Raw genomic sequence first — 27,186 nt, forward strand, 5'->3', positions numbered from 1 at the left:
GTCCACTTGTCTAACAATCTTGAGGTGTAAAAATGAGAATATATGACGCTATCACAGATATAATAATAAATTAGTGAACAAACAATTTGCGGTGAAAACGAGGCACAAAAATAAATAACGATTATTGTATAAATGAAAATGTCGACAATAACGAAATAACAGGCAGTAAAAAGACTTAGCTTTAAGCAAAACATATATGTTAAAATGGACAAATGAAATAATTGTGTATATGACAGAATCAAGCGTAGAAAGGACTTATATATGTAAAATATATATTAGGGCCTAGTATAAAACAGTTCGATTCAAGTTTTGGTCTCCCTTATCTCTCGTGGAAATGTATATTATTTATTTGAAACTTATCTTATAATTTCCTGGGTATATATATATATATATATATATATATATATTCGACGTGCACGTCGCGACGACCCTGGGAGACACACACTATCTGATCTTCCTTTTGATTTCTGCGAATCCTCGGTTCTTATCGAGGAATTCCCGATCGCCCCTCTACCTCACCTCGGCGATCATCGGCGATAACCGATAATTATTCTATCGCCTTCCATTCTACACATAAAACTCGGCCCTCCACCTTGTTGGTGCCTAAACAGGCACCCACAACCCCAGGGTACCTAAGAAAAATCATAGGAGATTACCTATCGGATAGAGAATTGACGTATACGATACCAAGCGAAGTGGAAGACAAACCCTGGGACACGACAGAAGTGAAAACAAGGGTAGAAAGGGGAGTCCCCCAAGGCTCCGTGCTGGGTCCACTATTACGGAACATTATGTTTAACGGTGTCTTACAGATAAAGCACGAACAGCTGCAAGCCCACAACAAGGCACATATACTTACAATATGCTACGCCGACGATACGATGATCCTCACCGCAGCTAAAAATGAGAAGACATTGACTGAAGTTACCGAGGCTGCCACGGAGAAGACAATAAAATGGATAGAAGGAGGAACACCAAAAAACAACCGCAGTCCGATTCGGGAGAGGAAAAGATAAAAAGTGCAATGGAATTAACATAAGGAACGAACGTATAAAATGGAGTTCACAGATGGTGTACCTCGGCGTTGTCATTGACAGCGATCTAAGCTACACGGCACACACGATAAGAGCTGCCGGCAGGGGAAATCACGACAAGGCTAGCCAGACTAATGCCGAATATCGGAGGCCCCAAACAGATCCGAAGAAAGTTATTAGGTAGGGTCGCCGAATCCGTGATGCTATATGCAGCGCCAGTATGGGGTAAGGCAGTACGAATGGAAAAATATAGGAATATCGTGGATAAATCGCAAAGGAAAGCGCTTATAAGAGAAATAAGTGCTTATCGCACTATATCCGGAAAGGCGGCGTGTGTCATAGCCGGAGCTCCTCCAGCACACCTCCTCATAGCAGAAAGAATGAGAATATGGGAACGCAAGACGAGGGAAATAAACTTAGATGAACCCACAGAGCATGCAAGAAAGCGGAATAAACACCAGACGTAGCCAACTGGTATCACAAACAAAAGGGCACCGACTACCACATTACCCAAGCCTTATCGGGACACGGCTGCTTCAACGACTACCTGTTTAGATTTGGCAAAAGACGGGACCCCAGATGCCACCAATGCGGCGAAGAAGACAGTGTAGAACACACACTATTTAAATGCGAACTCGGTAAGGAGACAAGGGACAAACAAAAAAAGAGAAAACGACCAAGGAAGCAGCGACGCTGGTGGGTCCGTCCGATGTTACAACTTCGGAATGAAAAAGGCCACTTTCACACTCTTTATTCTTTCATAAAAGATAACGATGATGAGCAGTTTTTCAAATATATTCGAATGAGCGTTGACCAGTTCAACACATTATTGGAAATGGTGGGACCTAGGCTGCACAAGAACAGTTCACGACAAGCTCTTTCACCAGAACACCGCTTAGTGATCACATTGTAGTGACTTGTTGGGAGTGGTTCGTTTGGACAGAAATCGTTTGGACAGGATTCGTTTCTACAGAGAAAATTTGCCCATGGTTCGTTTGGACAGAGGAAATTTCGACTTAGGTTCGTTTGGACAGAATCCATTTTCGCTGTAGAAATGAGTTTCTGTCCAAACGAACCGACTTAGGTTCGTTTGGACAGAATGTGATTTCTGCAGCGAAAACGGATTCTGTCCAAACGAACCGACTTAGGTACGTTTGGACAGAAACTCATTTCTACAGCGAAAACGGATTCTGTCCAAACGAACCGCCTCAGGTTCGTTTGGACATAAGTATGAATACACTTCGCTTGCAGGGTTGCCAAATTTTTTAGCGCTTTATTTCAATACATCATTATCAGAAATTGTATTATTTTTGAACATGACAACTCTCAATTCCTATAGTTCAGAGTTGAACAATTACTTTATGAAAACAAAAAACCGATTTGGTCAAGACCCTACTTTGCATACCTACTATCGAGTGTAGTCTTGAATTCGCAGATAATTCCGGTACCTTCTCAATGAACCACCGATAATAATTCAATCAGCGATTTCGGCGAATGAACAGAGATGACGAGGACAACTAATAAGCAGGTGAGTGTTAGCGAGAAGCGTCGTTCATCTAATTTTACTAGCGCATAATTTTTATCACAGATACTTTATTAGTTTATCAATTCAGGAAATTTCAATCGATCAGTGCTCGGTTGAAATTATACTATAAGGTCAGCCCCTAGGTAGTGTTCGTGCGTGGGTAGGATGGATACCCGTCGCCTATATTTCAGTCCACGACAACCTGCTCCAAGAACAATTCGATTGGCGCAGCGGGATCCCTATATAACAAAATCGAATGAAATCAGCGAAACACACCGGGGAAACCTTCATTGTAAATCAGTTCCTTACAGGGATTTGCATTTTGCTGTTTTACTTGCTTCCGATTGATAAAATAGAATTTTGTGGAGTAATTCAAACATACGTGCGAACGGCGGACCCGTCTCTCCCGGAGTGATTCGGTCAGGAAAAGTGAATGATGTATATTGATAATTCATCTGTTTAAATTTATGTTTAATATGTTTTTGTTAAAAACAACAACAACGTCAACAACAATAATAATAATAATGATAATAATAATAATAACAATGATGATGATGATGATGATGATGATGATGGTGATGGTGATGATGATGATGGTGATGGTGATGATGATGATGATGATGATGATGATGATGATGATGATAATAATTCACTATAATCTAATCTGGTATACTCCCACGAAATCCTGCCTGCATAGTGGGCAACGCACCGTTATTCGGGGTGCACACGTTCCACAGCAGCACCTGTGGCCGCACGGTACGAATGCGTGCGTTGTGGGCTCCAGCAGGCAAACCGAGCAACGCCCCTCCGGCAAAGGTACTTCGCCATCCTCATCACGGTTGGCGTCTTGAAATCCAAAGATCAGACAGATATATGTATACGTTTTTTTCAGATGATCAACAGAGGACATGAATGGAATCAAGGAAGATACGATTATTCGGTGTATTCGGTCGATGAAGATCTCAATCGGATCGGACAACTTTGTCCGTTGACCGATGAATTCTGAAGACCGCTAGCTTACGGGTCTTTTGCATGCGAGCCAATTGTCGGTTGAATAGATCAATCTTGCTATGTCGGTACATAAAAATTAACAGTAATCGAAACTTGTGTCTCTCATTCGTGACACACTTGTGGCCAAATAATACAAATCGTTTTTGGATTCGTATTAGTGATTGATTTTCTCAATTTTTGTGTCACCCGGTCGATAATTGTAGGAAACTCCTACGCCCCATCCTCTCTTATTACGCAAAATATTTCTCCCATGTCTGGCTGTCGTTGGAATTCTACAGTCAACGATTTTTATGATTAGACTAAACTCGTACCATTATCGCGGATCTCTACAGGCCCCTCCAGCTGTCTCGCAGGCCTACTCCCGCGTGCGTTTCCGCGACCCCTGCCTCGGCCGCGGTTAGCCGGTCGAGGTTGCTCCTCTTGGTTGTCTGCAATTAATTTCAGTAAGAGTCAGACTGTGTCAGAGATGGACCTTCGTTCTCTTGACGAGCCTTAAACTTTGGAAATACGTCTGATAATGATGAAAAAGCAAATCAATGTATTTGATGGATCCTGATTCATTATCATCATCGAACCTGTCCACATTACTTTTATGAGTATGAGCCTGAAAATGATCTTGCGAGTTCTTTGCTATGGCGACAGAGCCCCCCCCCCCCCCCCCTACCGGACCCGTGCCGTCGACTTCGAAAAGACTCCCACTGAATTTCAAAATGTAAAAATTGCCAGATCTGATTGAAAACTGGAGAGACAAAAATTAATATTATCCCAACTTCATAAACTATTTACATTAGTTGTTTTTGTCTTCCGACCTTCACAGTATTTCTAGAGACGAATGTAGTACATTTAGAGACGAATGAACGAATTCCCTTCGACTTTCATTCTTTCACCACCGTTGTTAGCTGAGTTTGCATAAGCTCTGCAAATCAGATCATTTCTTTTTAACGTACGAGGCCCTTCTATCGCGACAGAGGGGAATCGCAAGGACCATTACCAGGCCCATGCAAAACAAAAGCAGTGCTGGTTATCTCTAATAGCAATGAGCGTTGTGAGAGAAAATTCCCTAATTGGAATTCTTCCCAGTAAAACAAAAGTGTTCAAATCTAAAAAATTTTGCGAAAAGTTGTCTCTGCACTACAACGATGAGACCTCGTCGTCCCTTGATTGTAATTTATAGAATCACACTGATCGCTGCTCACCGTCATCGATCCCAATCCGGGGTTCTTCAGGGCGGCGTAGTGCAGCAGCAGCCCTGCCACGAGCACGTCGCAAACCACGGGGATTGTTGCCCCTTATCGCCCTTATACCACGACGATTGTCGTTTTCTTGAGCTGAAAACAATTGGGTCAACGGTCAACGATAGTCGAAGAAATCAATGAAAGTCTAAAAAATTTCATAGAGTAAGTACCTATATTTTGATCACCGATGACTGGTTCCCCCGCAGCCATCAATCCGGGTGGAACCAGTTCATCCTCGTCCTCGGCACCCCCTACGAATACGAAATGTGTCATCGAACGATAGTTAGAATAACAGATAAACATTCGTTACTCACCTTCATCATGGTCCGGACCTTCGACTCGCATCAAACCCGCCCTCGTCGCGCAGCGCTCTAGAAACTCACGCAGCGTAAATCTGCAGAAGATACAAAAGCTCATAAGTTATATGTGATTTTCTGTCATATCCGTCAGTTTTCAATACTCGATAATCATCATTTTTTGTGATTCTTTTCATTTCTCTAATTCTCGGTCAAGTATCAGATTACATTACCTATCGACACTCAGGCTGTGCTGAGCATTGCGGATTACGGTGTCCCGTGCCATATTACGCCTGGTGCGCGCCCGTCTATCCCAATCACCGTTCTCCAAACGGTCCAGACCAATTTCCTGATCGACGATCATAGCGGTCAGATGCTCTAGCAGAAGTGACAAAAATCAAAGCATATTGCACTCAGAATTGAAATTATCAAAAGCGCGTGTCCGCTATTCATGCGGGGAGAACAAACCCGTCGAGCCATAAACCCCGTTGGAATTGAAACTAGTTTCGAATCCGAGCTACAGACTTCGACGGGTTCGAGGATGTGATATCGGAGCGAATTCACACCATGTAGGCGCTCAGATAATATATTTTTCGTGAGATCATCACCTATGAATTTCCAAATATTCGGATGAAGCCCCCCGAGCTTTCGTCTCGCTTCGTTGTGGAAAGATTCCACCAAGTTGTTTGTACGGATGGGGCATCCATGTACGCTGACAATGTCAGCAAGGGGTCCCCATTGTCGGCGAATATAGCTTAGAAATTGCAGCACGTTTGGATGTTCGATGGCATCGTGATCCGCCAATCTGGCCAACAAATTCAAGCCCTCTTCAAAGCGCTCTGACGGAACCAACGGCAGCGCCATTGCCATCCCGAGGATCCTGGTGGGTGCGGCATTGAGGCCCAGGTATCTCCATCGCCGTAAGAGAGCCTTATCGCGACAAAAATGGTAAGTAAATGAAAGATTCCATATGAGAGAGTACGATATGGTGTCATAAATAATCCCCCCAAAAGGCACCGACGGTGCAAAAAAGTTTGCCAAGTACATTAAATGTTAAACAATAACTACTGTCCAATTGTCTTGAATGAAGAGATGAAGAAAACCTGATCGATAATAGGAAATAGAGCATCTAAATCAATTAATGTGCCAAATACATGTAACTTTGATTCATGAATATGGAAGCACTAGAGAAGATTCGAATAAAATAACATAAAATTAGAATTAAGTCAATGAAAGTCAAATCAAAGAATCAAAAAATAATAATTCAAATTCACTTGTTTTGCTTTGATTCCATAAAACTGACGACGATTTTGTAACGAAAATTACAACCGACTCATCGGAAAATTGATAAATTTTATCGAACCGCTCATTGATTCCTCAGCCAATTGCTATGACAATCGTCCGGGAACACACTGTTTTTATCTAAATAATTCAAACGTATTCCACGTGCTTCACCTGTTTAAAATGAAACCAGCACCCATGTAGGCTGGCCCCGGGAAACACTTCGCGCAGAGCGCTCATAGCCGCGCATTCATAATCGCCCATGGCGAAACGTAGGTTTTGTTCTATTTCGGGTGCAAGTTCTAATATTTTGCGAAAAATAGCTGTATATAGTGCCCTCGTCTTCGCACTACACAATACGAATACAGCCGCTAGTCCCTGTAAAATGAATTGTATGATTTATAACGTGTTGAACCTTAGACCGGAAGCTTGGATGATTTTTCATTGTCACGTTTGATCGTAAGATCATGATAGAAAATGAACATTTATATAAATTTTCGTATACATACGTATATTGTATGCGTTTGTTAATTCATTATTCAATATCAGAGAATACGTTTCATTGCGAATAAAAGAAATACATACAGTATCCATCACGCGCATATGGATCGTGTATAGTTGGGCGATTGGCGGGCTATTGGGGACAACCTGTAAAATTTATGACGATTAAATTTTATTTGCGATAACGATTCTTCCCAAACCGTGTGACTTATATCATTACGGTAAATTCTAGAGTTTAGGGAAATTTCGAACGAGGTTTCATAATCTCCGAACGACTTTACCTTGAACGTTCCGTCCACATAAATTTCCGCCGAATTTCCCAATCGTCGCAGCATCCTCTCGCTCGCGAACATCACCGCCACGGATCCATCAGTTCCTTCGACGACTCCTCGATAAGATCGTTCAATTGGCGCGTAATCGTACAAGACCGCGCCAAGGTCCCGTAAAGTCGCAGGTGTCGCCGGCCTCAATTTTGTGCGAACACGTTGTATCGCACTTTTTATTACTCCGAACGAAAAATTTATTGCCACTGCAGGATTTCTGTAATCAACAAATTTTTTAGGGTACTTCACAGAGAACTATTGTAATAATTGAATAGTCTTCAATGTCAACTTGAACAGCTTAATTGGTAGAAAATCAAGTAATGGACAAACCTTCGACACACGTCGTCAAAAATCTCCTTCGGAGGAGCGTTTGTTCGACCCGCCAAGTCTAGCATCTCCTGGCGCATACGGGCTTCTTCTAAAATATTGGGATTGGGCTGGTGCCCCTCGTGCGGCCGGTAGACGGTTACCACCCCCGCAGCATCTACTCGCGCGGTACCCCGACAACCCGTAGTTTTACGAGTAGCACATCGGTATATGTGGGGGGACGTGGTATCAATATGGTAATCGTACCCCTCATGTACATTCCTGACAGTGTTTTGGCGACTTCCAGCTATTTCCTGCATCTGATAACGAACACAGAAAAATTAGATGAAGAACCCCAAGTAAATCATCACGCGATTAGATGTAGGGGGGTCAAAAGCCGGTCCGCTTTGCGCGAAATACCCTATATGTATTTTTGTAGCTGAAGTAGGTCGTTTTAGCCACAAAAAGAGCTGTTTAGTGGAGAGATAAAAAAGAGCGAAGGAGGAGAGAGAGAGAAAAAGTTTATCGTCGATCTAGCATTAACAATGCAATGTAAAATCTCAGAATTTATTTTCTATAGTATGACAACAGAACTTTACCTTACTGCAAGAGGAAACTAATCTTCGCCGTTTGCCGTTTCACTGGAACCGCTGAATTAATAGCCGTAAAAAGGGCTTTTTTTCAAAAAAAAAAGATAGCAACAAATGCAAGAAGAGCAGTGAATGAAAATAGAAAAGTTAAACGAATGGGAAAGAGAGATAGATTGAAAATTTATTAGAAATAAAAAGTGAACAATGTTTGAAAAGATGAAGAAAAAAGACTATTCAGAACAGAACAGAGAATTTGAAGAACGAATACTTGATAGGATAGAGAACGAAGTAAATTAGATGCTTTTTTCAAATCAGAAAGGCGATATTCACAAGAAAATCAATACTGTCAATTCACGATACTATGCGTTAACGCTTCAAGAGCCTTATGACTTCGGTAGCGTGGACCTTTGGCCACTGATTCGCTGGCGTATGCATCCCCGACAACTTCTCAGCCAATGAGAAATTAGGCGCTAATATTCGAACGAAATTTTGAAATCACCAGCGCCATCTGATGGTTGGAAATACAACCAGCGAAACGCAGCGAGCGAGATTCTGCAACATTGTAGCTTATTTGGTCGTGATTTTCGAAACTTTTCGGCTACCAACGATGGGATTCCTGTTTTGTCACTATACACAGTGTTTCCTTTTTTTCTCGTTATTTGTATTACATCATTAGGTTTAATTTTACAATCATATTATATTAATCCGTTCACTTTCATCGGTTGGAAATTTTTCAGTACAGGTTTTTAATTGGGGTTCTTCATATAATTTTTCTGTGTTCGTTATCAGATGCAGGAAATAGCTGGAAGTCGCCAAAACACTGTCAGGTATGTACATGAGGGGTACGATTACCATATTGATACCACGTCCCCCCACATATACCGATGTGCTACTCGTAAAACTACGGGTTGTCGGGGTACCGCGCGAGTAGATGCTGCGGGGGTGGTAACCGTCTACCGGCCGCTCGAGGGGCACCAGCCCAATCCCAATATTTTAGAAGAAGCCCGTATGCGCCAGGAGATGCTAGACTTGGCGGGTCGAACAAACGCTCCTCCGAAGGAGATTTTTGACGACGTGTGTCGAAGGTTTGTCCATTACTTGATTTTCTGCCAATTAAGCTGTTCAAGTTGACATTGAAGACTATTCAATTATTACAATAGTTCTCTGTGAAGTACCCTAAAAAATTTGTTGATTACAGAAATCCTGCAGTGGCAATAAATTTTTCGTTCGGAGTAATAAAAAGTGCGATACAACGTGTTCGCACCAAATTGAGGCCGGCGACACCTGCGACTTTACGGGACCTTGGCGCGGTCTTGTACGATTACGCGCCAATTGAACGATCTTATCGAGGAGTCGTCGAAGGAACTGATGGATCCGTGGCGGTAATGTTCGCGAGCGAGAGGATGCTGCGACGATTGGGAAATTCGGCGGAAATTTATGTGGACGGAACGTTCAAGGTAAAGTCGTTCGAAGATTATGAAACCTCGTTCGAAATTTCCCTAAACTCTAGAATTTACCGTAATGATATAAGTCACACGGTTTGGGAAGAATCGTTATCGCAAATAAAATTTAATCGTCATAAATTTTACAGGTTGTCCCCAATAGCCCGCCAATCGCCCAACTATACACGATCCATATGCGCGTGATGGATACTGTATGTATTTCTTTTATTCGCAATGAAACGTATTCTCTGATATTGAATAATGAATTAACAAACGCATACAATATACGTATGTATACGAAAATTTATATAAATGTTCATTTTCTATCATGATCTTACGATCAAACGTGACAATGAAAAATCATCCAAGCTTCCGGTCTAAGGTTCAACACGTTATAAATCATACAATTCATTTTACAGGGACTAGCGGCTGTATTCGTATTGTGTAGTGCGAAGACGAGGGCACTATATACAGCTATTTTTCGCAAAATATTAGAACTTGCACCCGAAATAGAACAAAACCTACGTTTCGCCATGGGCGATTATGAACGCGCGGCTATGAGCGCTCTGCGCGAAGTGTTTCCCGGGGCCAGCCTACATGGGTGCTGGTTTCATTTTAAACAGGTGAAGCACGTGGAATACGTTTGAATTATTTAGATAAAAACAGTGTGTTCCCGGACGATTGTCATAGCAATTGGCTGAGGAATCAATGAGCGGTTCGATAAAATTTATCAATTTTCCGATGAGTCGGTTGTAATTTTCGTTACAAAATCGTCGTCAGTTTTATGGAATCAAAGCAAAACAAGTGAATTTGAATTATTATTTTTTGATTCTTTGATTTGACTTTCATTGACTTAATTCTAATTTTATGTTATTTTATTCGAATCTTCTCTAGTGCTTCCATATTCATGAATCAAAGTTACATGTATTTGGCACATCAATTGATTTAGATGCTCTATTTCCTATTATCGATCAGGTTTTCTTCATCTCTTCATTCAAGACAATTGGACTGTAGTTATTGTTTAACATTTAATGTACTTGGCGAACTTTTTTGCACCGTCGGTGCCTTTTGGGGGGATTATTTATGACACCATATCGTACTCTCTCATATGGAATCTTTCATTTACTTACCATTTTTGTCGCGATAAGGCTCTCTTACGGCGATGGAGATACCTGGGCCTCAATGCCGCACCCACCAGGATCCTCGGGATGGCAATGGCGCTGCCGTTGGTTCCGTCAGAGCGCTTTGAAGAGGGCTTGAATTTGTTGGCCAGATTGGCGGATCACGATGCCATCGAACATCCAAACGTGCTGCAATTTCTAAGCTATATTCGCCGACAATGGGGACCCCTTGCTGACATTGTCAGCGTACATGGATGCCCCATCCGTACAAACAACTTGGTGGAATCTTTCCACAACGAAGCGAGACGAAAGCTCGGGGGGCTTCATCCGAATATTTGGAAATTCATAGGTGATGATCTCACGAAAAATATATTATCTGAGCGCCTACATGGTGTGAATTCGCTCCGATATCACATCCTCGAACCCGTCGAAGTCTGTAGCTCGGATTCGAAACTAGTTTCAATTCCAACGGGGTTTATGGCTCGACGGGTTTGTTCTCCCCGCATGAATAGCGGACACGCGCTTTTGATAATTTCAATTCTGAGTGCAATATGCTTTGATTTTTGTCACTTCTGCTAGAGCATCTGACCGCTATGATCGTCGATCAGGAAATTGGTCTGGACCGTTTGGAGAACGGTGATTTGGATAGACGGGCGCGCACCAGGCGTAATATGGCACGGGACACCGTAATCCGCAATGCTCAGCACAGCCTGAGTGTCGATAGGTAATGTAATCTGATACTTGACCGAGAATTAGAGAAATGAAAAGAATCACAAAAAATGATGATTATCGAGTATTGAAAACTGACGGATATGACAGAAAATCACATATAACTTATGAGCTTTTGTATCTTCTGTAGATTTACGCTGCGTGAGTTTCTAGAGCGCTGCGCGACGAGGGCGGGTTTGATGCGAGTCGAAGGTCCGGACCATGATGAAGGTGAGTAACGAATGTTTATCTGTTATTCTAACTATCGTTCGATGACACATTTCATCACGGGGTCTCTTCACGGGATCTCAGCGTATACGCATCGCATGGTCCGATAGGTAGGTTAGTGCCAGTCGAGTAGGGCTGCTGTCGCGCTGTCATGACGTCGTGACCAACGTCATAAGGGCGTTCAAGATACTTTTCAAATCCGCGCGCTCACGGCTTTCCCGGAGATTCCCAACCCTGGCCTATTTGACCTCGCTTCATCAAGTACGAGAGGAGTGGCTTAAGGATCGGACGCTCTTCGCCGTTCCTGCTCCCGTACTTGTTTTGGACGCACGAACTTCTCCTGACGAAGTTTTCCATGTATTATGCTCCGAGGTCGCGGAAACTATTTCTTTGTGAATAAGCGTCCCAATTTAACCTTATGAAATACAAGTATCTAAGGTTCCTGTTGTCTGCCCTACTGGCTTTAGTTTTTAATACTAGGTTAGGGTGTCGAGCGAACTCCTCAGGGTTTTCTGTGGTTTTCCCTGAGGTTTTAGGCAAATGCCGTCGTGACCAACCTCATGATGTTTGAAAGCGAGCAGTCGGCCGCCTCCTCTTGGCGCTACCTTCAGACTCTTCGTCAGATGTCTTTGACGTCTGCCAATCTGACGTTGCTCAGTTGGCTGTTATTATCGTAAATAACAGTGTTTAGAACTAGCAAAGAGAACGCACGCACCTTTTCTGAATAAAACAGACTTATTGCATATCTATTCCCCTGACCGATTTATTCCTACTCCGGTTATCCGCCCGGAGTAACAATATAATGCAGATGAGACCGGGTTGTATTGGAAAGCTATGCCCTCGAGAACCCTTGCAGCTGCTAATGAGATCAGTGCTCCTGGTTATAAAGCGAACAAAGACCGCATTACCGTCTTATGCTGTGCTAATGCATCTGGAGAACATAAACTCAAGTTGGCTGTCGTCGGAAAATCAAAAAATCCTAGAGCTTTTAAACACCTGAACACTCTCCTACTTCCGGTCGATTATTACCACCAAAGGTCAGCTTGGATTTCACGATTAATTTTCGAAAATTGGTTCACCCAAAAATTTGTACCTTCAGTTCGAGATTTTCTTTCGGCGAAGAATATGCCTCAAAAAGCTCTTCTCCTTCTGGATAATGCTCCTTCGCATCCCAATGAGGAGGTGCTTGAATCTGAAGATGGTAATATTTGTGTAATGTTTTTTCCACCAAATGTGACCTCCATCGCCAAACCTATGGATCAAGGGGTGATTGAAACTATGAAACGACTTTACAGAAGGAATCTAATGACCAATTTGATCGATGACTCTGATTTGCTGTCATTCTGGAAATCGTTTAATATAAAAGAAGCAATTTACGCAGTCGCTTGCGCATGGAATGGAGTGAAAAGTCAAATCATCGAACGCGCGTTCCAAAAAATAATGCCAGCAACAGATGACATCGAGGTCCAGAATGATACCTCGGATATATCTGAGAATACTCTTTCGCCTGAAGCTTTCGCAGCAGTTTTTCGAGAAGTTGACGGATCAGCAGATTTCGAAGAAACCGAAATCCACTCGTGGTTACAATGCGATAAGAGTGTTTCGGGACATCAAGTTTTCACAGACGAAGAGCTGGCACGAGAAGCTCTGCAACGATTGGATTCAACCTCTATGGAATCAGAAGCAGAAGATGGATCCGAGTGTGGAGAAAGTTTGCCCACAGTTACGCCAATAACTCACAGAGAAGCTGGAGAGGCGATTCGTATCGTTTCAGATTATTTTGAGCAGCAGACCAACGCGACAACTGTCGATGTCTTGAATCTCAAAAGAATGAGACAAGTTATAGCTTCAAACCAGAGTAAGAGTCGGAAGCAGACGAAACTGACACAATTTTTCCAGAAACAGGACTAGGGTGGGTGATTACTAGAATAACTATAATGTATGTATGGAAGTCACCAAAGTTTCAAACTAATGATGTAAATGCTCGTATGGGTTAAGCGTATATATTAGGTTTCCATTTTCTTCTACCCAATAAAATCTCGTTACGAATAGTTAATTCCGATTATCCGTGGTTTTGGATTATCCGTGAAGTCTTCGGTCCCTTCAACCCCGGATAATCGAGGTTCTACTGTATATGTCAGCATTTTATTTTCAATTTTTCGGTGCTATCCGTCAGTGTTTTTAAAATCATTAAAGAAGTAATTGTTGATTGTTGAATTAATCTTATGATGAATAAACTTTGTCGAACCCACTCATTTTTTCCTGAATCTGTGGCACTATCCGCATAAATGCTGAAGAAAAGAATTGAATCTAACATCTTTTTTGTCGAAATTATGATTTCATGAAGAAAACGCTGCTCACCTTTTCGACTGTTGATAGTAAATCAAAATTCGCACTGATTCTAAAACCCTCTGGCACAAAATTCTAACCCCCCATGAACAATCGACATGCAAAATTAAAAAAATGTTTGAGAGGTGATTGATCCACTTCACGTGGAATGGCCAGTGTAGAGAATATAACAACCTTTTTGACCTCGCAATTTTTGAATCATCGACCAACTGACGTTCACAGTGATAATTGTAGTAAGAATTAGTTTCATTTGTATTATCAATGTAACCGTTTTTGAATTACTGATGGAAAAAATGCATTTAAATTCGAAAGCTCTGCATTCCTGTATCTCTGTAAAAAGACGACTTTATTCTGAACAATGTTTCGCTAATAACTTACTTTGGTGCGATTGATATACTGTAAAATGAATGCTTCACTTTCGGATACATCCTGTATGATATAATTCAACTGTTTTTTTTTTCTTCCACTTCCGTAATTATTTCTTTTGCTTTTAATGTTTGATTTTTATTCGTGAGACCTACAATTGAAAGTTTTCCAGAATTCCTAATTTCATGTATTTCAATTTACCTACATTGATGTCTATTTGTTGTTGTAATTTTTTCCGGAGATACTCATTCCAAAATGGTAAGGAAACAAAAAATTGAATCAAGTTGGTTCAGAATAGAATAAAATTTTTATTTCTAATAAATGTTGAATATAAAATTGTAGCGGCCCCTTCCTATGAGCCGCCCCTCGCCGCCGCCGCCGTTGATGCCCCTTTTTTTTTTCTTTCGCTTCTTTCTGTAATGTAACAAGAGTTGAGTAAATGATATGATTTTCACAACGATCAGCAGCAGTAATAGGTCACATAGGCTCAAAAATTTCATGAGAGACTAAGTTCTTTGTCTAAAGACACAAAATTGAAATTGACGAGAAATTAAAACTTCACACGTTTCTGTGTTTTCAACGCGCTATAGAAGGCCGTTGTTATACTCCGGCATTTTATAACTTTCAAGTTCTATTTCAAATACTCAATATGGAAAGAGTAGAAATTTCGTGCCGTAGTCATACAAACCAATTTGGTGAAAATTACTCTTGCCCGTTCTTGGATACCTCCGGTACAGAATGTCCTGTACCTGGGGCAGCGATGTTGTACACCCTGTACCGGAGGTATTGCTCCGTTATTGGTTGGTTCTGTGAAAATTGAGATCATATTATCATACAATGTTGCGAATGTCAGGAGGTAGGCCATATAATGTAAGCACTACACGGCCATTATATTTGAGAAATTCATGCCAGATCTTGTTCGTTATTTGTAAGCCCGAAATCACGTCTTTTTTCCCATCAATTACTCCAATATTGGGCAAAATCATGTCTGCTCATTATATTTGGTAGGAGAAATGCTCCTATAGTGATGAAAAAGGAACACAGCACACACGTAGACTGAATTTTCATAGAATATATGTGTTTTTCTTAATATGTGTATCAAATACCTAGAACTGGTGTGTTAATCATCTGATGATATGGTCTATTATTTGTAATCAAAAAATTTCTGCAAATATAAATAAAAACACCCATCCTCAAATGGATAGAAGAATTATTTCTGGTATGGTGGATAGGGCAATGAGCGGGAGAGAAAACACGTTATTTTGGGCCGACAAATACCGAAAAAGATTCTTCATTTCGCATACGATTCAAAGTTACCAATAAAAATCAAATATTTAGTTACATTACAGCTATCATAAGGTCCGACGTTGACTGTGCTTTCCCTTCTATTGCTCGAGACTAAATGAGCTCGCGTGCAAGTTCTGGTAAAAACCGCAGCACATTCGGCGGATAATGCGGCAGCATGTTTTTTGTGCTGCCGTAACAGCATACTATCGTTTCTCCTTTTACCGATGCGACCGATTATGCAGAACCACACGGCCGGAGCCGTGCCCCCATGCCCTTTTGCTTGCTTCGAATAATTACCCACGGCCGACTGTCTTCAAAAATCGTCAGTCAACGCCGTAGCTCTAACGTACTCGGCCAGTTTCAAGAAACGCCGCCAGGCGGCGACGCGCCACCCATCCTTCCCATAGAAGAAATAGGCCCGGTGAAATATAAGAAGGCGGGCAAACTTTCCACTGTGGGTGGGTGGTGTTCAAATAGGTCAGTATGGATTGTTCTGCGTTTATTCGCTTGTCATATGCGTGTGTCCATCCATTCTTCATAACAATACGTATTTCTGCTGTTGCGATGAATCACAGAAATTTTTTCGTTTCGGAGTTTCAACTCACGAAAATTATATTGGATTACCAGGCTCGTATTAGATTTCGAAAATTGATTCGTCGCACCTACATCCGAAGTGCAGCGGCGCGACTATAGAGACATTTGCCACTTCGTCGAGGAGAGCCCGCTCCAGGAGGCTGTGAAAAAGATATGTGTTGTGCAGTCGTCCCTTGTCAAGTGAAAATTTGGCAAAAGAAAGCATTGGAGACTGGGGAGCCTTTGTTCGGGCGCAGGTCTTGCTTCTTATTGCTCTCAAGTGCCAAACATCCTCGCTATTTCTCCTCCTAGGTAAAATGATATCGAAATACGGCCCCCGCCTCGTGGAAGGCTATCCTATAATTACGACGGAGCTGGGAGATAAAGCGCTAAGGGAAGTCGACGTGTCCTATAACCCACAGTCGGCTACAAGCTCTAAAAGAAAATCAGAATATGATAGTCAAGACCTTGCTAGCAAGAAATATATTTCCGCTACAATATCGTGCAGTGTAGCGAATAATGGAAAAAACGACTCTCCCAACTACGCTAAGTTTTCACAATCACAAACCGAAGGCTCGCCAACACCTAATCCTTTAGGAAAAAAAAGCGAGCTCGTGAACAGATATGGTGAAGAAAATTATGGCCCGTTCGGCATCTGGATTGAAAGGAAGGTCGACGATGGTAAATTTCCGAACGAATATTTCGTTGGCAGTATACTATACAAATCGTACAGAACCATCTCCCGTATCAAAAATAGAAATGAGTTCAAAGTCGAAATAATCTTTGGCAAAAGAGAAGAAGCAAATCGCCTCTGGATTGACGAATCCCTGTCACCTAATAATCTTGATGCCCACTTACCGGGTTTCAGAAAGGCATCGTTAAAAACATTCTGAGCTATCAAATGACGATATTATTCCGGGAATCGAGTCTAGTGTACGAGTCGAAGAAATAAATAGATTAAACAAGAGAAATCAAGAAGCTATGTGTAGTCAGGACAAACGGATCCCAAGCCAAACCACGCAAACAAATTGCTAGCAATATTAACTTTTGCCGGTCGAATTCTACGCAGTGAAATTTCAATTTTTAGAGTGAAAACAGATGTATTCCCTAATGTTGGGAAACCCATACAGTGCTACAACTGCTTTAAATTCGGGCATATCAGCAAAACATGCAGAAGCAAAACGATCCGTATCATGTGTGGGGACATGAGAACATCCAAATGTGTAATTTGAATCAGAGACACCTCGTTGCTCCACTTGTAAAGAAGCTCATACAAATAACGACTCCAACTGTCCTATATACCGGAAATACAAAAAGATTGATGTTACGATGGCATATGACAACACTTCTTTTTTTGAAGCTAAAAAAATTGTTTTCAGTGATATTGTTTCTGGACCAAGAAGAACTAAGCAACAGTTTCCGGTTCTCCAAAAAAGAGATGTCATAACCTACGCTCAGGCTACCCAAAATACCACATCACAGTTTGTCAACGTCAACCACAATAGCAAAGAATCTCGGGCGGAAAAAAATTTGAAAGCTTCTCCTTGAAGTTCTCTTGGAAATCCCAATGTTTCAACGATAGAAGCCTGTCATGGAAATGCAACATCTGAGGCAGTGATCAGTCTGGAGTTTAGTACGTCAGCTGAGTCCGGAGCGGACTCGGATGTTCCGAAAACATTAACTCTTTCCAGCCAAGAAGACGAAGAGATCTCTCGTCGAACAGTTTCGTCTCAAAAGAAGAATCAACGTCTAACCTCAGTAACAGACAAACTGAATAAAGGCTCTCTAAATCTGGAGCTCATAACTCCAGACGTAGCTTCCAAAATCTCGAATATAGTGGAAGAAAGACTAAAGTATTGAAAGACATTGGCGTAGCACAGAACAAAATATAATAACCTTTTACAAATCTATATAAGAGCAAGCAAATGTTACGTCCGATCGGTTTAGTTTTGTTTGGGATGGATCTTACGTGAACAGGAGAGTGTGTGTCTCGATTTTTTGGGTCCACTTTTACTTTTAAATAACCTTTTACAAATCTATATAAGAGCAAGCAAATGTTACGTCCGATCGGTTTAGTTTTGTTTGGGATGGATCTTACGTGAACAGGAGAGTGTGTGTCTCGATTTTTTGGGTCCACTTTTCACCTGGGACTCGAGACCAGTGCAAAGTTGGAAATAGCGGTGGTTAATAATAACACGGGAAATTTGAGGATGATGTTTTACTCGAAAAGGGATTTGGTTTTATATGCTTGTCTCCTGGGATCTGATTTATTGATTTGCTTATAATCGGGAAAATTAGGTTTAAACTCTACTGGAATTTGTCGGGGATAAGAATTATTGGCTGACGCAGAGGTAGAAGGGTTGGGGATTTCGGGGGTATCAGAGGTTGAAGGTAAGTTTTCCGTATTAAAATAACTATCCAAAATAAACTGAGGAATTTCGTTTTGGGGAACTGCAATAGATTGTGTAAGTTGGTTCTGAAGCCGACGTAACTGGACCCTGCGTCCAGCTTTCCTTCTCATGGAATTTTATATAAAAATCGAATTTACTCGTAAGAATCACTTGGTTCTTGAGATAACTACAGCCGGGTTAAGCGAGTTTCTCAATAGCCGCCTGATTCATAAGGAAAATCTAGAGGAAAACGAACATCAGCCGGTTAAAGCGAGTCCGTTTTGACACAGACTTTTCCTTTTGAATAAATTTGAAATTGGTAAAATTGAAGAATTAATTATTGGAAACAAGGGTGAATTTTGAATGAATACGTGGTTATATTTCCAGAATAAAATATAAAATACAAAATTTATAATATAAAAATACTAACTAACAGTTGATCAAAAGAAAAACTCAAGTTAGAATCGGGAGTGGTATGAATTGGGGAAGTAAGAATTTTGGAAAGAGTGGAGAATGTATGAGAATAACACCTTGCTCGAATTGATTTGGAATTGGAGAAGATGGTGCGAACTGCACTGGTGGACTTCCGATTCAACCTTTTAGAAAACTGGACTGAAGTTAAGTTCTTGGTGGATGAGTTAAGTGAGTGAGTTTTTGTCTGATACTTTTTGGTCTGTGACTGAGTCTTGTGTTGCGAGTTTTGTAACTGTTTGTCCGGAACTGTTTCTTGTGACTGCAACTATGTAACTGAGACTGGAACTGTAACTGTATATCTGTATATCTGAGACTGGAACTATGTAACTGAGACTGAAACTGTGTAACTATGAACTGAGATTTTTTAGTTGAGTTCCAATTTTATACCAAGATTTTGAGGGCGGTATTTTGTAAATCTCTACAATTGGTTAGAATTCTCTTTTGGGGGTTCTTCCAATCGTATGTGTTTATCTGTTTTGTTCAAAATGTGTAAAATATCCCATTGGTTGAGTTTTTCTCCCACTTGGGCCTGGTTATGCTGGGGTAGTTTTCTGGGGTACAAACACTTGAGTTTTATTACTATCCTCGAGAAATTGTTCGGTTTTTGAAAGTTTACTATCATTTGATGAACAAACTGGAGTTTTACCAACTCCGGAATGGAAAATTCTTAGTGAATTTGAATCATTGATTTCTGTTTTTGAACGAAGGTTCGATCATGTTTTTTACGGATTTTGTATTATAAGATTGAAATTTTGACTGAATTCTTTCAATTTAACAAGTGTAACGAGTGTGTGATAATGTTTTATTAACGCGGAGACGGTTTAAAATTGTTCATTAGTAAATGTTAAAAAGTGGTTCTTAATAATTGAAGCAATATATGAAGCTAATGGAATATTTCGAACTCGGAGTGGTTTACAATATGAAGAAAAGGGTCTTGGCCTGAAAATGTGCGTGCGGACCAGGGATTTGTTTAGACTATTCTAGGGTTTTACGACCGACTCTCCAGATTCCACATCTGCAAGATCTCAGGTTCAAATGGTCATCTCTGGGACCTTTGTTTAGTTAAAATCTAGGGGATATTAAAGATTTTGAATTTAGGAGTCCCGTGGGACGTAACACAAACCTCTAAAATCAAATACCTAATTCATACTTTTTCCACTTTTTCTTTCTTTCTATTCTCTTAATTTTATACATCATGAATCCATCAAAAATTATACGGTGAAACTGTCGTAGCATTGGCAACAAATTGAACTTGCTTAACCTGGTTGGGGAGTTTGATGTAATAGTGATTTCAGAATCTTGGCTCAAATCTTATCAAAAATATGAATTCAATAGCTGCTTTGCCTACAGGTTTGATCGTACCGCAGATAATTCACATGGTGGTATCTTAATTCTTGTGAAAAATAACCTAATTTCACATCCGGTCGACTTTAACTTCGTAGTGGATAGTATTGACCTCGAAGCCGTATCGATAGAGACAAATTCTGGCAAACCATTGATTGCGACTTGCTATAGATCACCGATAGCAAACAACAATCTCACTGCAAAAGAAGTCTAAAATTTGTCAAATCCAGTAAATGGATCTGGAAAATTTTGCTATTCGGTGATTTGACTCCCATCACGTTTCCTGAAGCAGTCAATACAACAAGGTCACGGAAGGGTCAAGTAGTAACTGTTTGACAGACAGACCCGTTGCATGTTTCGAACATCTGAGAAGTAGAGTCTCACATGCTACTTGAGATTTTTAGAATTTTCACAGAGAACTCTTCAGCTTCCAAAGAAGACCTAGATGTTTTTCTTCGGGCTGCTCTCAGGTCTTTTTATGCTAGGGTTAATTACTTTGTGCTCAGGAGAGAAGTGGTTTCTCAGTGGTTCTCAGTAATTTCTTTGTTCGTTCGATTCAATTTCGCCAGTCGGAACCTATCGTTATTCATGATAACGATTCTTCCTCTTTCTTTTTCAGGAGCGTTTCCGGATGTGGAAAAAAATCGTACGTCTCGCTTGTATGCATTCTTTGGGTTAATTCACTTACAATCTGTGCCAGCGCAGTCTTTTTTGTTGAGTACCAGGCCTCACTTAGTAACAGGCGATCTCGCACACCTGACACTTGTTTGGCAATTCCTATGTTCGACAACTACAAGGTTTCCAAAGGGTTGAGTAGTAACTGTTTGACAGATAGACCCGTTGTATGTTTATAATATTTGAGGAGTAGAGTCCAACTTGCTTCTTGAGAATCCCAGAGTCTTCACGGAGAACTTTTCAGCTCCCGAAGAATACCTAGTTGTTCATTTTCGGGCTGCTCCCGGGACTTTTTATGCTAGGGTAATTCCTTTGCGCGTAGGAAAGAAGTGGTTTCTCAGTGGTTTCCAGTAATTTCTTCGTTCTTTCGATTTAATTCCGCCAGTCGGAATATATCGTTATTCATAATAACGATTCTTTCTCTTTCTTTTTTGGAAGCGTTTCCGGATGTGGAAAAGAATTGTACGTCTCGCTTGTATGCATTTTTGAGGTTAATTCACTGAACAATCTGTGCGAGCGCAGTTTTTTTTTCTTGTTGAGTACCAGGCCTCACTCAGTAACAAGCGATCTCGCACACCTGACACTCGTTTGGCCATTCTTATGTTCGACAACTACAAGGTTTCCAAAGGGTTGAGTAGTAACTGTTTGACAGATAAACCCGTTGGATGTTTAGAATATTTGAGGAGTAGAGTCAAACTTGCTCCTTGAGAATTCCAAAGTCTTCACGGAGAACTCTTTAACTTCCGAAGAATACCTAGTTGTTCATTTTCGGGCTGCTTCCGGGACTTTTTATGCTAGGGTAATTCTTTTTCGCGTAGGAAAGAAGTGGTTTCTCAGTGGTTTCCAGTAATTTCTTCGTTTTTTCGATTCAATTTCGCCATTCGAAATAAATCGTTATTCATAATAACGATTCTTTCTCTTTCTTTTTTGGAAGCGTTTTCGGATGTGGAAAAAAATTGTACGTCTTGCTCGTATGCATTTTTTAGGTTAATTCACTGAACAATCTGTGCGAGCGCAGTTTTTTTCTTTGTTGAGTACCAGGCCTTACTCAGTAACAGGCGATCTCGCACATCTGACACTTGGTTGGCCATTCTTATGTTCGACAACTACAACAAGGTCTCGGAAAAGTTAAGTAGTAACTAATTGACAGATAAATCCGTCGGATGTTCAGAATATTTGAGCAGTAGAGTCTGTTGGGGAATTCAATGTTATGTTGGTAGTATTGCGTTAGAAACGATAGCAGCGCCCTGCCTCGAATAGTTTCTTAAGTATTCTCTCTTGTTCACCGTGAATTTTTTTTCCCGAAAAAGCTCGCCAAGTCCCACTGCCTCCAAGTTTTTATTTTTTTATTTTTAATTTAATTTAATTTAATTCAGTTTTTTTTTTTCTTTTTATTCTTCGAATTGATCTTAATTGATTCATTCTCTAATTCTATATTTTTACACTTGGTATTATTGTTCGTTGTATGTTCATTCCAGTCTTCTCTAGTACTTCTGTGCATGATGCAAAGTTACATGTACTTGGCACTATAATTGATTTGGATCCTTTTTTTCGAATTATTAATGAATTTTCCCTTTTTTGTCATTAAAGATATTTGAGTAGTAGTTATTCTTTAACATTTAATGTACTTGGCGAACTTTTTTGCACCGTAGGTGCCTTTTGGGGGGATTTGATAACTTTTTGTATGTTGAAGAATATTGTAGTATTGATTATGGTTACGTTTGTATACTATTGTTGTAAGATATTTGATGGGTTGAAAAAAATTTAGTTACCATCACGATTAAGCTTAGCAGATATCAAGAGATTCGGTATAGTACTATGCCTTTGCAGTTCAACGATTAATTACTTCGCAGGTCGGTTTCCTATGCTTCGGAGAATGTGTCTTATTTGAATAAGAAGGCTCGGTAGATGCTAAATTGCGATTTGGAGTCCACGTTTTTTCAGTTCACTAGACATATTTGTGCAATTTTATCACAAGTCGCCAGGTGCAATATCCTTAGATCATTAGTTTGACGAAATGGATCTTGGGTTCGAAGCTGCAGCTTATCAGTGTTTATCAACATACCAGGAGAGAGATCGGTTCCTTTCAGGTAACATGGAAGCAAGGGTCGAATTGTTTGGCATCGGTTTGCTTGGTTTGTGATATCGAAACAGAAAATGATACTTCTTTCATTATCGATATGCTTGTGGGTGAAAGAAGAGTGTTAGTTATGATGAATCGGTACAGTAGGTATGAAATAAAAAGAAAGATAATAGTTAACTTATGAACAACTGCTAGGCAGATGGCCAGGTTTCAGTTTGGCTGTGGCTTTAACCGATAAATAGGATCAGAGAGGAGCTCTTGGTTCATATTATGCCAGGAAGAAAACTGAATTCTTGCAGGAAACATAAAAGGACATGCTGAGCACTTCAACTTCAGTTTATTGAATAAATGATGACAGAAGATTCGTTACAAAACAGCCTGATCACGTTCAAGCTTCTGGTACACCTTTGGTTGATGGTTACATGGTTGGCACGCAGTTACAGTATTTCTGCCCGTCGATACTCCTTCTTGCTCGATAGCAGATACCACTAGTCGCAGCAGATGAACCAAAGGTCTCACGTATTGATCTAAATGACAGATATTGAAGTATGCATGACATATTTGAGAAACATAATTATAGCTATATTAATGTACTCTGTACAAGAACTCACCGAGAGAGACTTGTAAACTCATTGGTAGCGTTAGAGTAGGATCTAGAGTAGGACGCAGGATCTTTGAACCAAAGGATCTTGTAGTAACTGCAAGGAAGATGATACTCCAAACTCATCTTTGCTGAAACTTTCTTCCGTCGACTCAATCGGTGACCGCTCGAAGTAAAAATAAGCACCAGTCATTGCACCAATAGATAACACATCATTCCTGAAAAATGATAGTACAATATGAAAATCATAATCTTTATAATACTTAACTTACAGAATAATAAAATGTGCTAAAATATACTTACATGATAACAGCAGATACGCATCCGCTATTTTTACACACCTTCTTCTCTTTCTCGTCTCTACGGCCGAACTTGTTCTATTTTCTTTCCTATTGGAGTGCATTCTCCAAACACGAATGCTTATAAACATTAGCCGTACGGCATCTGATAGTAAACACTGCATTCCGAATTTTTCTAAAATTCAACTGCTGCGATAATATCGGAATGTTGACGCAGTGGTGCTACCGCGACAAATGAAGGCCGAGTTGTACTTTGGATTGACATTTCTCAGTCCACCACGAAAATTTTACGTGCGTGAGCTTCGCTGGCCCGCGTCCACGAGTCCTCTCTGTATATGGCACGAAGCGCAGTGTTCTCCGATTATTATTTTGCCCTAATGTATCTTTAGTTCGAAGCTGAAAGTTATAAGAGGCGGTCCATTATCAATGTTGTTTAAACTTTTATTTCCTAGGTCGATCTGGGGCGCCCTGCGTGTCTGTAAGGAATATAATAGGAATATCTAATTCATTTCAAGTATTGCACTTAGTTCCGCCGGATATATTTTTGTAACTATAAACCCTGCATGCAGCCCTCCTCCTTTCTCATACGGGGTTGGGACCGCCAATGGCGGAGTTACTGACATGCAGGGCTTATAAACGCGATTGCATTGCGTCTGTTTAGTTCGCTTGTTGTAGTTATCTTCATATTCTTACAATATTTCTGGCACTGCCTTTAGATTTGCCGCAAGGAGAATATGTATGCGTCCTAAGCATTTCTTGGCCAGGGTTGTTTTCTGATGTTCGCGTCATTAGCGTTCACCCAGGCAGACGTCCCTTCTCGAAGCATGCTTGTATAATGCCCTATCGTTATGTTGCGGCCATGGTGGAATATCGCACTATCAACCTCGTACACTTTAGTGCAGATCATGATTTTCTCTGTAGGTACTGCTTTTATACCGTAACCATTCATTTTCGTGACTTTTCCATTCTCTACTGAAAATAGCATTAGCTGAATAATTAAACACCTGTTTGCTGATGATATGTCAGTTTTTACGCTCATTTCTTTCGATTCACAAGTACCGCACGATCCTTCGACCGTTTTCCAGTGCGAGAGATTATCATTGATTAGGTCAGATAAGCTCGGTGGTTTTTTGCAAGATTTGAGCAGCGCCAGTAACAATATGTTACTCCGTTCGATTGAGGTATTAGTGTAACCGCAATCTTTGCAGTGCAGTTTTATCGTGAGCTGGTGCTCAACTATTATGCTGAGATTTTCGCAGTGAGAAATTAAACCGGCTAAAAATTCTGAAGCATCTTGTTGCTCATTTGCAGTAAAGTGTTCACCCGCAAGTGCCCTGACAGGAAATACATTTACCGGGGCTTCTGATCTAGCATAACAATCGATCAACATTTTAAAAATATCGTCTGTTTGGTTTTGACGTGATAAATGGTCCCTGAATGTTCTACAGTGAAATATACACTGGATCGTTGCGTTAGCGTAGCAAGAAACGTGATCGACGTTTCGTAAGCCTTTTATTTGCCACAATTTAGCTGCAGTTTTTTCTTCAGCTGGTACCTGACATGTGACAACATCTTTTGCAATCGACCATCTGCAGTCAGCTACTTTCTGTGCTCTTACTGACGTAAGAGGCATCGGTATGAGATCTGGACGATACTCTTTTCTCAATCTATTGTATTCTAAAATGGCTGCCCCATTTGCTAACACAGAGTATGGATCGTAATTGATCAAATGCAGACCTTCTAATGAAGTTACTCGTGAAAGAGCAACGTACACTTGGCCAGAAGCAAATACGGAATTACCTGCATCGATTACGGTATTCTTTGAACTCAGGCCCTGACTTTTATGAATTGTAATACCGTAACTGAGGCAAATAGGGAATCGTCTTCGGATAACAAAGGCGCCTTCCATTACCTCAAATTTCACATCAACGCGCTCCAAAATATGTACGACGCCTGCAGCTAAGACAATTTGCACTGTTTCTACGTCGCCGGTATCAGCAGCTCGGGATATTGCCGTTATTGTACCGATAGTGCCGTTGACGAGGCCTAACGTAACATCAATGTTCCGTCTAATCATTATCTTCGAACCAATTTTCACAATAATCATTTTTGCAAGACCTGCAGTTCGAGAACTGTCTTCGTCATCCGTGTTCAACATTTTCTGAACTTTTTTTTTGAAGTACGGTGGACAATCAACCGTATCATGAGCCAATAAGTGTATCTCGTCAGTCTGAATTGCGCTCAACATAGCTTCATTGAGAACATCACACATGCGACACGTGGGAAGTAGACAGACTGTGTCGATAGGTAAATTATTTATATAGTTGCAAAGTTCTCGTATTCTGTCTCTGAACTCGGTTGCTTTGAATATGATTTTCCTCGATGACAACATTTTCGTGTCCATATCAGTAACGATCCCAAGGCGTATTCGTGAGAGTATCTCGCGATAAGTTCGATCATTCTTTTGCCTCATATTGATCGTCAGTTCGTCGTATGTAAATAAATTACACCACAGATCCACACTGCCCATTGCACCTATGAGTTTTTCGACATCGGTGTTCGATAATTTTGTGAACGAGGGTCCCTCGTGAACTGGTGTAAGTTGTAGCAAATCGCCGAAAAGGAGAATATGCTTATTACCAAACCAACCATCTTCACAGTCTGCGGTATTGAAGATTTCGACTAATCGAAGATGTATGTACATAAACGTTACTTTCGAGATCATCGAAACTTCGTCTATCACTATCAGGGCAACGTTTCTGAGTTGGTCCCGTATGGTTTTATGGACCGCATCTGACAGCTGTTTGTATTTTGGAGTGCGGCCGTGTTCAACTCGCAATTGAAAAAGCCTATGAACAGTCAAGCCGTCAACATTGAATGCTGCTATTCCGGTTGATGCGGTTATTGCAGTATCTTTACTAGCATGCTGCTTAATCCAGCATCTGATAGTTCTAATGAGGAAGCTCTTACCAGTTCCTCCCTCGCCACTGACGTAAAGACGTAGGATTTGATTGGAACCCACCGCTTTGATAACCTGATCAAAAACTCGTTTCTGATCCATGTTTAGCTTGCTTATCATTTCTGAAACGTCTACAGTTTCGACTCTCTCAGCAGCGTCTTTGAATTCTTTCATTGCACCTTCAG

At 40.8% G+C, this 27,186-nt stretch overlaps 4 protein-coding genes across 4 annotated transcripts; 2 read left to right on the forward strand and 2 right to left on the reverse strand.

The window, feature by feature from the left end:
• Window positions 1-2,991: 2,991 nt before the first annotated feature.
• On the reverse strand, window positions 2,992-7,613 carry LOC125502059. The gene is made up of 11 exons (XM_048659601.1): window positions 7,537-7,613; window positions 7,165-7,423; window positions 6,968-7,030; window positions 6,557-6,760; window positions 5,710-6,031; window positions 5,335-5,479; window positions 5,120-5,199; window positions 4,976-5,056; window positions 4,767-4,898; window positions 3,882-3,998; window positions 2,992-3,405 (listed from the first exon to the last, which is right to left on the reverse strand). The coding sequence occupies exons 1-11, from the start codon at window positions 7,611-7,613 to the stop codon at window positions 3,212-3,214; spliced, it is 1,674 nt and encodes a 557-aa protein (XP_048515558.1). The 3' UTR covers window positions 2,992-3,211.
• A 1,853-nt stretch (window positions 7,614-9,466) lies between these two features.
• Window positions 9,467-11,641, forward strand: LOC125502150. Its single transcript, XM_048659914.1, has 6 exons — window positions 9,467-9,559; window positions 9,694-9,756; window positions 9,964-10,167; window positions 10,693-11,014; window positions 11,245-11,389; window positions 11,525-11,641. Exons 1-6 carry the CDS (start codon window positions 9,488-9,490, stop codon window positions 11,610-11,612), a joined length of 894 nt encoding a protein of 297 aa, XP_048515871.1. The 5' UTR covers window positions 9,467-9,487; the 3' UTR covers window positions 11,613-11,641.
• Window positions 11,642-12,435: 794 nt separating this feature from the next.
• Window positions 12,436-13,512, forward strand: LOC105690839 (jerky protein homolog-like). The gene has a single exon (XM_012408959.2). It carries the CDS (start codon window positions 12,436-12,438, stop codon window positions 13,510-13,512), a length of 1,077 nt encoding a protein of 358 aa, XP_012264382.2.
• Window positions 13,513-24,235: 10,723 nt separating this feature from the next.
• On the reverse strand, window positions 24,236-27,175 carry LOC125502060 (ATP-dependent DNA helicase PIF1-like). The gene is made up of 2 exons (XM_048659602.1): window positions 24,736-27,175; window positions 24,236-24,518 (listed from the first exon to the last, which is right to left on the reverse strand). The coding sequence occupies exon 1, from the start codon at window positions 27,173-27,175 to the stop codon at window positions 24,788-24,790; it is 2,388 nt and encodes a 795-aa protein (XP_048515559.1). The 3' UTR covers window positions 24,236-24,518; window positions 24,736-24,787.
• Between the last annotated feature and the right edge of the window lie 11 nt (window positions 27,176-27,186).

Source organism: Athalia rosae, chromosome 8 (assembly GCF_917208135.1).
Source record: "Athalia rosae chromosome 8, iyAthRosa1.1, whole genome shotgun sequence".
Lineage (NCBI taxonomy): Eukaryota > Metazoa > Arthropoda > Insecta > Hymenoptera > Athaliidae > Athalia > Athalia rosae.

Excerpts from the sequence above, each read along its gene's own strand:
- LOC105690839 (XM_012408959.2), top strand. The coding sequence starts at position 12,436 with ATGCCCTCGAGAACCCTTGCAGCTGCTAATGAGATCAGTGCTCCTGGT.
- LOC125502150 (XM_048659914.1), top strand. The coding sequence starts at position 9,488 with ATGTTCGCGAGCGAGAGGATGCTGCGACGATTGGGAAATTCGGCGGAA. Across the intron at positions 9,560-9,693 it reads ATGTGGACGGAACGTTCAAG|GTTGTCCCCAATAGCCCGCC; the intron begins GTAAAGTCGTTC and ends TAAATTTTACAG. Across the intron at positions 9,757-9,963 it reads ATATGCGCGTGATGGATACT|GGACTAGCGGCTGTATTCGT; the intron begins GTATGTATTTCT and ends TTCATTTTACAG.
- LOC125502059 (XM_048659601.1), bottom strand. The coding sequence starts at position 7,613 with ATGCGCCAGGAGATGCTAGACTTGGCGGGTCGAACAAACGCTCCTCCG. Across the intron at positions 5,200-5,334 it reads CACAGCCTGAGTGTCGATAG|ATTTACGCTGCGTGAGTTTC; the intron begins GTAATGTAATCT and ends TATCTTCTGCAG. Across the intron at positions 3,406-3,881 it reads TGTAGAGATCCGCGATAATG|ACGCCAACCGTGATGAGGAT; the intron begins GTACGAGTTTAG and ends TTGGATTTCAAG.
- LOC125502060 (XM_048659602.1), bottom strand. The coding sequence starts at position 27,175 with ATGAAAGAATTCAAAGACGCTGCTGAGAGAGTCGAAACTGTAGACGTT.